A 10869-nucleotide genomic window follows, 5' to 3' on the forward strand; every position below is an offset into this window, starting at 1 on the left:
ATTAATAAAAGCAGACTTTTCGTATATTTTGCTTAATCCATGGCTACTTGATAACAAAAAAAATACAAATTATAATTAAATACATTCTCCAATTAAAATTGCATGTGAATCAGAGTTTCATAGCATCATTAATATAATATGCAACTTAAGAAAGTTTTAAAATTTACGAAATTATAATATTATCACGATGGACGCATAACGCATCGCGCGGATCGTCATTCCGGATTCGATGGAAACGATCCATGGCTTTGTTTTTTTTCCGGTTTTGCTTACAGGATGTACGTGGCGAAAGGCACTATGCACATGTGTATTTCAGTCGGACTTCGGTTTCGTGCTAAACTGCGCTTTCAAAAAGTCCGGTCTCTTCCGGGTCAGAAATCTCGGAGGTGTGAAGGGTTACGTCGGCCTGGGTGAGTTGAATTATAGGAGCGATCGCGATCGTCGATCTCAATAACCGCGTTCATCGATAGATTTTTCGATCTGGATTAATCGATTAATCTTATCGGAGATATAAATAAACAATTGGGGCAAGGAACTATAATAATCGTATCGACCGAATCTTCTCTCTAAATCCGCATTAGAAAAGTTAAAACATTTTTATATGGTAATCTCGATATTACGTCTCATGTGCTTTTAATTTGTGAGGAAAAAATAATTCTATTAAATACATATTTTTTTAAACTCTAATTAGATATTTTATTTATCGTACTATATTAATTTATTTAATGAAAAAAAAAAATTATAAATTATAACTATAAAATTTAACGATCGAATAGGATGGATCAATTTATTCGCGCCGCGTTGCTACAAGAAAACATAGATTATACGATTTGTCGAAACCGGCCTTGTCGCAACTGGTGCTATAAAATATATTATCTTGAATTATAACTTCTTATATCGGCCGTCTAACTCTCACGTGTCAATATAAAGAATATTCTGAAAAAATTAATCATTAATGTCTATCGAGATATACTTGAGAGAGCATTGTAAATTTCAAAATTATAAACTATTATTCTCTCATGCAGTTACCCTTACCAAGCGACGAGATGGCTGCTTCAGTGAACGAAATGACGTTGCTTTCGTTGCAGCCTATCGCTGCAGCTGAAACCAGCCAACTGCTGCCTCTTCAACAAAACGAAAAACAACAATCCTTACCCGACAGCTTACCATCCTTGGCTCCTATCCAGGGCATGGAAACTTCTTTAAAGGCCCTCGCGGAGGCAAGTAATATCACTCTAGAAGCCTTGGAAGCGGCAATTCTTCTGAGACAGCAACAGCTTCTTAAAAAACAGCAAGGACCTATGACGACAAGTACCACAACAACCACAATGGCACCTCTTAAAAAGTAATTTACATGCAATCAATATTTTTAATTTTCGTATATTTAACTAATCTTTCCAATATTTATTTTTGCATAAAATAAAACTACACTCGAAATACACAGTAACGATAATAACAAACCAATGATAAGACAACAAAAAATAAAACTTTTTTTTTATGTTAAGTAAACATAATTCCGGAGCCACCAAAGTGATGAACGCGCCTCGGGAATACTATCCGGTTGGATACGACAAAAATTTTGATGACAACTTTGCAAGTCGCGTTGACCTGCCTGACACGAGCTTTTATTGTGGCGATCAAAAACATTTCCCAGGTCTCTATGCCGATGAAGACCTGGGATGTATGGTAAATCTTTTAAAGATTGCATTATAAAAAAATTAATCCAAGAAAGATCTTTATTATTTTATAACAAAGAACATTTTTTCTTAGATTTTATTAATATTACATACTACTTTTAAATATATATCATCATATAAATATATACAATATTATATACACAAAAGATTTTATTCTCATTATTTTGAAAATTCTTAAAATTAATTTTTGTACGAATCCATTTTAGGTGTTTCACGTTTGCGCACTGACGGACGATGGTCTGATCATGAAGAGTTTTCTGTGTCCGGAATCGACGTTGTTCGATCAAACAATTTTGAAATGCAACTGGTGGTTCTACGTAGACTGCAAAGCTTCCAAGAGTTTGTACGACAGCAATATACCTATTAGCAAGAGTTATCAGCTGATGAAGGCCTTGGCGTTCTTCTCGGCGTATAAAAATCACGAAAACGGGACAAATACTGAGCAAAATAGCAAAGATAATTCTTGAATCGGCAGATCAATCAAAAATTATAGAATCGTAATCGTTAAGCTCAATTTTCCATATATGGAAATTATCGTGTTTCCACGATACGACTTTCTCATTTAGTTTTAGAAGTTTTTATTTGTATATATAATTTATTTGGTTAAGAAAAAGAGAGAGAGAGAAAATAAGAAGTATGTTAGATTTCTACTTTATATAGAGGCAATGTAAATAGTACCCGTTCCTGGCTCGATCCATTTTGTTGAATAATAATATATATTATATCTCTTTTTTGACTCAAAATTTTTTTTCCCGTTGAAACTAACATTCAGTAATAAAAAACAGAAGCAGAGAAGCATAAGATAAGAAAACGACGAAGAATTGAAAAAGCGCAATGTTTATTAATGTTCGATATTTTTACGGTTATATGCGAGAACATTGCGAATTTAAAGGCTGCATCACTGTTGAACGAATTAACAATTACACGCGATCAGTCTCTTTCTCATATTTTTCTATCAAATATCTTACAGAAACTTCAAAATCGTGGGCTTTGTATAAAATTCATCTGCGCGCATAGCATGCATACCTACATTTCTATATAGAACGCATATAGAACATACAAAAGTTTTGCTATACAGATGCATTTATTAAAACATAAAAAATTATCGGGATTATCGGTACCAGTAGACGATGAAAATTGAGTTTTAATTGACAATATATTAACAGAGAATACTACTAAAGGCAGATTTTTGCGTTAAAGCGTCATCATAAACATAATTGTCGACAAATTTTTACTCCGAATCTTGCTTGGTTCGGGAACACGACAGACAGCAAGACTCTTGATAAAATTGGTAAGAGCAAAGCCGAGCTTGCGTGACTAAATTGCAGTTAGCTATTTTATCCTTGCAAAGTGGATTGTTCTCAACACCTAAAATGAATAAAATAATGTATACATATATATCGGTTCCGGCATAAATTAACAGTTACGGCCTGCATAAACAGAAATGTACCCTCTACAATATATGTAAAAATGAAAACAATCCGTGAAGTGTAAGCTAATCCGAACATTTACCATCATTCTATATAATTTCTTCTATCATAAAAGACATTTTATGAACTCTATAGCAGTTCTACAGAATGTTTATATAAGATAGTTATTATATTGTTGCGTGAGTCCCTTGTGTTTCGTTCCTGCGTGACGTCTGTGACGATTATATTTGATAATTGCTGTACCCGTCTCCGCGAGATCATCCCCTAGCACGTTACTACGAAGGTTGTTGATAAACAAGGAGAGACATTTTGTGGAAAGTCGTCATTTTGTAAAAAGGAGAGTCTTACGACTATCGTCTTGCCGTGCGGACACAGTTCCCGACGGCTACAATTATCATTATATTTTCTGTCTATATTTTTTCCAGTTATTAAGGTTCCATAGTTTCTTTCAAGTGTCTCGTTATTTCCGACGCAAGTGTTTGTGTGAGAGTGACGGTGCGAAATCAATCGAGATCGATTCGCGCACGCAACAATATAATATTTATTAAACTATCTCTCTCTCTCTCTCTCTCTCTCTCTGCATCGCAAACACTCTCTTAATAAGAAAGAGAATTTGTTTTACCATTCGTTATTTCGGGATCGTCCTGAACTTGCAGAACCCTGTGAGAATTTTCAGACGCGCGTAAATCATCTTTGCAAGGATAATCGTTGCATGTCCTTCGAGATATCGGTCGATCGTCCTCTCGACAGTGAATCTGATGAGGTTCCGGTAATTGGCCGTCCGCATTCAAGCATCGGACTTCCCGTTTCTGAATACCTTTACCGCAGGATCGTGAACACTACAAACAGAAAGTGACTAGAATTCGTTAAATCTATCAAACACACCATACATATATTTGTATGAGTTTTTGAGTATTTTGATTTGAGTATTTGAGATTTTAATTTTTTGACGTAATAAAGTGATGTAAACAGATAAATAAATTTACCGCCGTCCAGTCCGATATAAACCAAGTAGATACGCAAGAACGTTCTCTACAAGATTTCTTAGTTTCTGGTTTGTTCGCAGGACAATTCATGTCTAGGACGACACGTAGAGAGCCCCGAAGACTTGTAACACATACCACATCTCTAACTTGCTCACCCAGGTTGCAACTTGAGGAACACTAAAGAGTATAAAATCAAATAATTATCAAATTATTTCCGCGTATATATATATATACAAAAATATAAAGCAAGAGCAGATATGTAACGTTATTATTTTTTAATCCATAAATTCTGATCTAAAATTAATTTTTTTTATAAGATTATTAAATGATTATGTTTAAATCTGACCTTCGTCCACGCTCCTGTAAACCATTGACCGCTGCAAGTTCTGTTACTCGCGCAATCTCTAGAAATTTCAGGTCGGTTAGATTCATCACAGTACTCTTCGTCAGAACTTATCTCGCAAAGAACTCTCCTAGTTTGAACTCCTGTTCCACATTCCGCCGAGCACTGAAATTAATAATTTTATAGATTATTAAAATCGATATTCTCTCAATCTGCATTAATCTAATTGTAAGTAATTTTAGACAGTGCAATAATTTAATTTTTTACAGCTGCATTAATAAATGTTTTTCAATTCTACGTTGTTTCCTTACCTTATGCTTCTCTGCGTCAGTGCTACAGAATATATAAATAATAAATTATTGTGCGCGTTAATATTAAGTTAATTGCATGCATATTTTCATAAGAGACATCTAACTCTCATAAATATTTCTTAAGTAGTAAGAGTTTACCTGCTCAGACCATTCAGTATATAACCACTGCGGACTCTGAAGGTTCATGGAGACAATGCTCAATGGCGTTGATTTCGCTAGACACGGTCCCAAGTCGCAGGTTTCATGTGTTTCAGGCTTCTCTGAAAGATCACACGGAGCATCGTCGGTAATGCAAGTTACGACTCTCGTTCTTTTCCCTATGCTGCAGGACGTGGAGCACTTTGAAACAAATGTCATAAAAAAATCATTTTTAATTAATTATATATCTTCTATTTTGTTACAATTCTTATCGAGCGCGCGAAGTAATTATGGACAATAATTATTACTCTAACTCTGCTAGAAAGGAAAGTTCAATATATTTAATTCAATGTTTTAAATTTTCCTCCGATCTAAATGTGTAATTAAAATTATTCAAATTAAGATCGCAAAATAAGATATAAATTGTTAATTTTAAAAATCAGTTAAATTAGTTAATTATATATATTAAACGGATTTACGAGATTTATTCGATCGAAATCTATCATGTGACCAATCGGCAAATCTAATTATATTTTTAAATATTATAATTCCCCCGCGCAAATATATTTATCTTTAATTTTAACTTGTATATTTATTCACTTATATTAAAACGTCCGATAAAGATATAATTTTTAAATTACAAAATAAATTACAAATTATATATATTATATTAAAAATTATATAAATAAACTTTCCTAACGAATATTCATCTTGACGTTGGTGGAGAGCTTAGTACCTCAAAGGTTTATTCTGAAAGAGAATTTGAGTACCCAAACGACTCGTGACAATGCTTTTATAGCAGGAATATCGTTATCAGTCGATAAAAATTTTATATAATTTTACAAGCGATAATAACTTCATGAAAAATTAACATAGAGACGCGCGACAAAAATGGATTTCCAGACTTCACGATTACGCGTCTTTTCGTGCGTTTTGGTTATAGCATCTTTTGATTATCAAAAAATAGGAAGAGTATCCTACATAAGCGCTAAACACTGTATAAAATAAATTAATTCATGTACGATTATATGTGAGATTAAAATCTCTTTCATAGAAGTAATTGATTAATTCAGAGTTAATTCACGAGCAAATTAATAAGGGAGAATTAATTCCTGAGAAAAAAAAACAAACATTTTAGTCGAAACATATATGCAAAAAAAATGTTTTACATTATTTATTTAATTTTTTTAAATTAAATATGTGGAGTAAAGATGCTTTTCATACGTATTAATATGAATTGACTCGTTCCGCTGACAATCAGATATGTAACCGGATAGGATTACCTGTGACCAAACGCCTACAGTCCATCGCGATGACGATGATTGAGAGGACGTTTGCGTCGACGTCTGCTTGATCTCCTCGCATATTGGCATCTCGCATATCTCACTCGTCGGTAAATCTCTTGATTCCGTGCAAGCACCATCGGCAATCCTCATCGTTAACGACGGTTTCACTTCTTGAACACACTCGAGTTCCCGGGTGCGAACTCCGGCACCGCAGGAAGTGGAACAATCACTCCATGGTCCGCCACGCCATCTTTCCAATACACAGTTTTTATATCATTTTCAAAGAAAACTAAAGATCAAATAATCATGAACACTTAATTAGATTTTAATTATATAATTAAAAAGTATCTTTATTCATTGTTTATTCAATAGCAATACAATTTTAATTTTAATTTTCCTGCGACGTTATATATATTAATAATATATTATTGATAAGTACTTTGTCTTTATTAAATACTTTCCATTGCAAATACATATTTGTTTAATAAAAGTTTATATTCTGAAAGCTTAATAAAATGCTATATAATTGCAATATATTCATATAATCACATGCATTGCAAACTTATATTTTTATATATCCATGATTATTTAATATCTTTATGTAATTATGCAATATATAAGATACTTATTATATACGAAACATATATGCAAAAAAAATGTTTTACATTATTTATTTAATTTTTTTAAATTAAATATGTGGAGTAAAGATGCTTTTCATACGTATTAATATGAATTGACTCGTTCCGCTGACAATCAGATATGTAACCGGATAGGATTACCTGTGACCAAACGCCTACAGTCCATCGCGATGACGATGATTGAGAGGACGTTTGCGTCGACGTCTGCTTGATCTCCTCGCATACTGGCATCTCGCATATCTCACTCGTCGGTAAATCTCTTGATTCCGTGCAAGCACCATCGGCAATCCTCATCGTTAACGACGGTTTCACTTCTTGAACACACTCGAGTTCCCGGGTGCGAACTCCGGCACCGCAGGAAGTGGAACAATCACTCCATGGTCCGCCACGCCATCTTTCCAATACACAGTTTTTATATCATTTTCAAAGAAAACTAAAGATCAAATAATCATGAACACTTAATTAGATTTTAATTATATAATTAAAAAGTATCTTTATTCATTGTTTATTCAATAGCAATACAATTTTAATTTTAATTTTCCTGCGACGTTATATATATTAATAATATATTATTGATAAGTACTTTGTCTTTATTAAATACTTTCCATTGCAAATACATATTTGTTTAATAAAAGTTTATATTCTGAAAGCTTAATAAAATGCTATATAATTGCAATATATTCATATAATCACATGCATTGCAAACTTATATTTTTATATATCCATGATTATTTAATATCTTTATGTAATTATGCAATATATAAGATACTTATTATATACAGAGAATGTAAACTAAAATTGACTCACCTAGGCGGACATGGCTTAGTATTGCATCTTAAACGAATTTCCCGCGGCTTTTCTAACGCGTGACATCTCTTCTCCGGCACCTGTTGCTGCGTATGCTCTTTGATACACATGTGTCTGAGTGTCTGAACACCTTATATAACACACATAAAATCTTTGAATCCACAAATGTGCATAAATTGCCATTAAACAAATTAATTATTAGCCAGTTCTTATTTACCTCCACCGCATGATTTGCTGCAATCGCTGTAACCAATCGCCTTCCAAGCAAATTTTCTTCTCTTGTAACGCCGCGGTAGATGTGATGGAGATGTTACATTACTCGCTGCAGATCCATTGTCAAACCTAAAATTAAATTCTCTTTGTAATCACTAGAAAGAAAGTATGCTGCGTTTTAAAAATTGCTAGATATAAAATTGTAGATACAGTTAATATATTAAAACGTAAACTGTAGTCCATTTACGTAAAATACCAGATTGATTAAATATATTAGAATTTATCAGAAATGTTTCTTACCTTCTATTTTGTAAACCAGGCTCGATACCTTTATTTGAAACTGTAAATGTATAATTTTTCAAGAATTAATTTATTATTAGTATTTATTGCTTTAAGAAAAAGATTATAGATGCTAATAATCTTTTCGTAAAGTTTTCTCTGCTTTATGTAAAGTAAGCCTAAATATGTAAGCATCCAAATAAATTAATGAAAAATAATAGAAACATTTTCTTTAACGTAAAAAATGTTTGAAAATCAGAGAATATAATAGTCTTAGGATTACTTTCCTTTTAAAGTTTATGCTTGTATTATAATGTACATATATTATATTCAAATGATACCTGCGTTATGCGCGAGATGACTGCTTCTCGATAAATTCGTATTTCCAGGAATCACATATCGATAAACAATTCCAGGGTTTGGTTCCTGATACAAAACCTATGGATATGATAATCAAAGACGTAATTATTTTGTATGTATAGATAGCATTATTTTTGATTTATATAATTATTTAATTGTTGTATTTTAATGTTATATCCAAAAGTAGAAGAGTAAGCAATTTAAATCTAGTAAATATAGACTTTATATGATTTATGTCGATGTGTGGTAAAAACTCAATGATAAAAGGGTTAAGTAGAACATGGTTAAACCCATTAACGCCCACGATTGTCGGAGCACAACAATGTTCTATATCGCTACTCATAAAACGCTATTGTGATCGCGTTACAACGATGTCTGCAATTTGGCCAAAGAACGCAAAATATTCCATAGAATTACTATAAGTTGAAAATATTTTATGAATATTTTTGTAAAAAATTTGATGATATTTATCCCATTTAAATAATCTACTTTACTCTTATTTACACCTGATACTCTGATTATTTTTCTGCTGATTAGAGATACACATGCACATTTATTATAATATATAATAGGTTTATATCATAAGAAATTAAAAGTTTCTTGGTATATGCGGTACTTATATGAAAGTTAAACTACATAATTTATTAATATCCCCGTATTACTTACCATGACATCTATAGGTTCCTGTAATGGTCCGGCGGCAGAAAAACTCTCTAAATTCTGAGAACCCTGACGCAGGTAGACAAATGTTGTTCCGGCCGCCTTGTACTCACCGGACCAGTTGATAGTATAATTTCCATTCAACAGGTAACTGCCATCTTGCAATCTAATCGCTGCAAATTTATTATTATATTTTGTCGTTTTCTTTTATTAAAGTTGAAATAAGTACGTTAAATTTCTAAGTTAAAGTGCAACACTGAAAGATATGTGCAGATAATATATATATATATATATATATTTAATTATTATTATCGAAAGAAGAAAAAAGGTTTTGGTGGTCGCCTTCTCTTTCCTCCTTCTTAATAAACAAATCAGCATGCACGAAACCACATACAATTAGGATACTTTAGTTAACTGCGAAAGGAAGGAATCTATTTCATTTTTGCAAATGTCGGGCTTCTCCCCAACATATTATTATACAAAATTGTAAATGTAATATATTTAATTATTAAATTAATGCTATATTTTATACATTTGTCGAAAAGTAGTCTATTATTGTCTTACATCGTGTCAGAATTTGTTTCTAGCACATTCCTTCCAGCAAAATACGGTTACAGCCACTCTGCGTGTGACTTAGAAAAGTGTTGCAAAATATATTAGGCTAGTCGGAAAAAATCGCGATGACCGCATTTATTCGCAAATGACCTACTACTTCTATTCATAGAACGACGATGATCTCCGACATGTCGATTGACACATATCACGCTAAAGCTGGCAATCACGATCGTTTAAAGCGTGACTTACGCGCACAATGACGGTCGTTTATGAGCGAGTTTACGGTCGCGGGCGATTTATGTAATCCACGTGGCATGGACCGGTGCATCTAATTTAGCAGAACAGCGGGTCCCGTTTCATTTACGAACGCCGCGACTGAATGATTAAAAAAATCAACGAAATTAATTCTCTTAGAATCTCATCTTTGGTCTTTGAATTTATTTCAAATTTTGAGATTTCTATCAGAAAAATTTAATTTATTAGATATATATAATAAATAATTAATTGAGATGTTAAAATTTATTAAATATATCTTATATGAACATTACACTTTATGTTTATTTCTTGAATTCTGAAAGACTATATGGATTTAATTTTATAAGGAGCAATTTTCTATCCGCTTCTCTTGAATCATCTATCTTTGCAGATTAGGTGAGGATAATGGGAGGCACGATCGCGTCGGCGATAATGAATGTTCCGACAGCATTGTTAACGATCATGACTAATCACGCCGCGGGCGATTCGTTTGCTTATCGGCGACGCGATCATTGCATAGGAGACGCATCGATTACGATCTGTTATGTTCGCATCCTGTGAAAGGCAGTCATTATGTTGCCCTAATCGAGCGATGAATAGATTCGAAAGGTATTGAAGGCGATAATGATGATTACCTTCAGATGCAATAAATCAAAGTTCGATTTCGAATCGTATTCTAGATATTATACGATTGCCAAATTTGTTAAAGAATGACGCCGTGTTGTAAACATTAATTTTAAAATTTAGATTATTGTTATACTTAAATATTCTTAAAATTAATTTCTCTTTTTATTAATTATTATATGCTTTTTTATTTTTTATTACTTGCTGCTTTTAACATCATTATTAAGTATTTTAATACCATTTGCTTTTTTTGATTAGCATACAATAGCTCTTAAAATCTTCTAAAA

At 32.5% G+C, this 10869-nt stretch overlaps 2 protein-coding genes across 2 annotated transcripts in view; one reads left to right on the forward strand and one right to left on the reverse strand.

Annotated features, from left to right (window-relative positions):
* The window catches only part of LOC115246256, a 9347-nt gene extending 6955 nt beyond the window's left edge, over positions 1–2392 (forward strand). Inside the window, exons 2-5 of the mRNA XM_029824970.1 lie at positions 276–440; positions 979–1345; positions 1506–1686; positions 1904–2392. Of these exons, the coding sequence (XP_029680830.1) occupies positions 276–440; positions 979–1345; positions 1506–1686; positions 1904–2164 (974 nt within the window). The 3' untranslated portion in view covers positions 2165–2392. The remainder of the gene's footprint in view (positions 1–275; positions 441–978; positions 1346–1505; positions 1687–1903) is intronic.
* A 369-nt stretch (positions 2393–2761) lies between these two features.
* The window catches only part of LOC115246242 (thrombospondin type-1 domain-containing protein 4-like), a 23226-nt gene continuing 15118 nt past the window's right edge, over positions 2762–10869 (reverse strand). Inside the window, exons 4-14 of the mRNA XM_029824952.1 lie at positions 9155–9321; positions 8470–8566; positions 8150–8189; positions 7854–7978; positions 7637–7766; positions 6971–7223; positions 4906–5106; positions 4460–4621; positions 4114–4290; positions 3750–3966; positions 2762–3065 (exon numbers count right to left, since the gene is read on the reverse strand). Of these exons, the coding sequence (XP_029680812.1) occupies positions 2929–3065; positions 3750–3966; positions 4114–4290; positions 4460–4621; positions 4906–5106; positions 6971–7223; positions 7637–7766; positions 7854–7978; positions 8150–8189; positions 8470–8566; positions 9155–9321 (1706 nt within the window). The 3' untranslated portion in view covers positions 2762–2928. The remainder of the gene's footprint in view (positions 3066–3749; positions 3967–4113; positions 4291–4459; positions 4622–4905; positions 5107–6970; positions 7224–7636; positions 7767–7853; positions 7979–8149; positions 8190–8469; positions 8567–9154; positions 9322–10869) is intronic.

This window comes from Formica exsecta, unplaced genomic scaffold (assembly GCF_003651465.1).
Source record: "Formica exsecta isolate Colony F162 unplaced genomic scaffold, ASM365146v1 scaffold1417, whole genome shotgun sequence".
NCBI lineage: Eukaryota > Metazoa > Arthropoda > Insecta > Hymenoptera > Formicidae > Formica > Formica exsecta.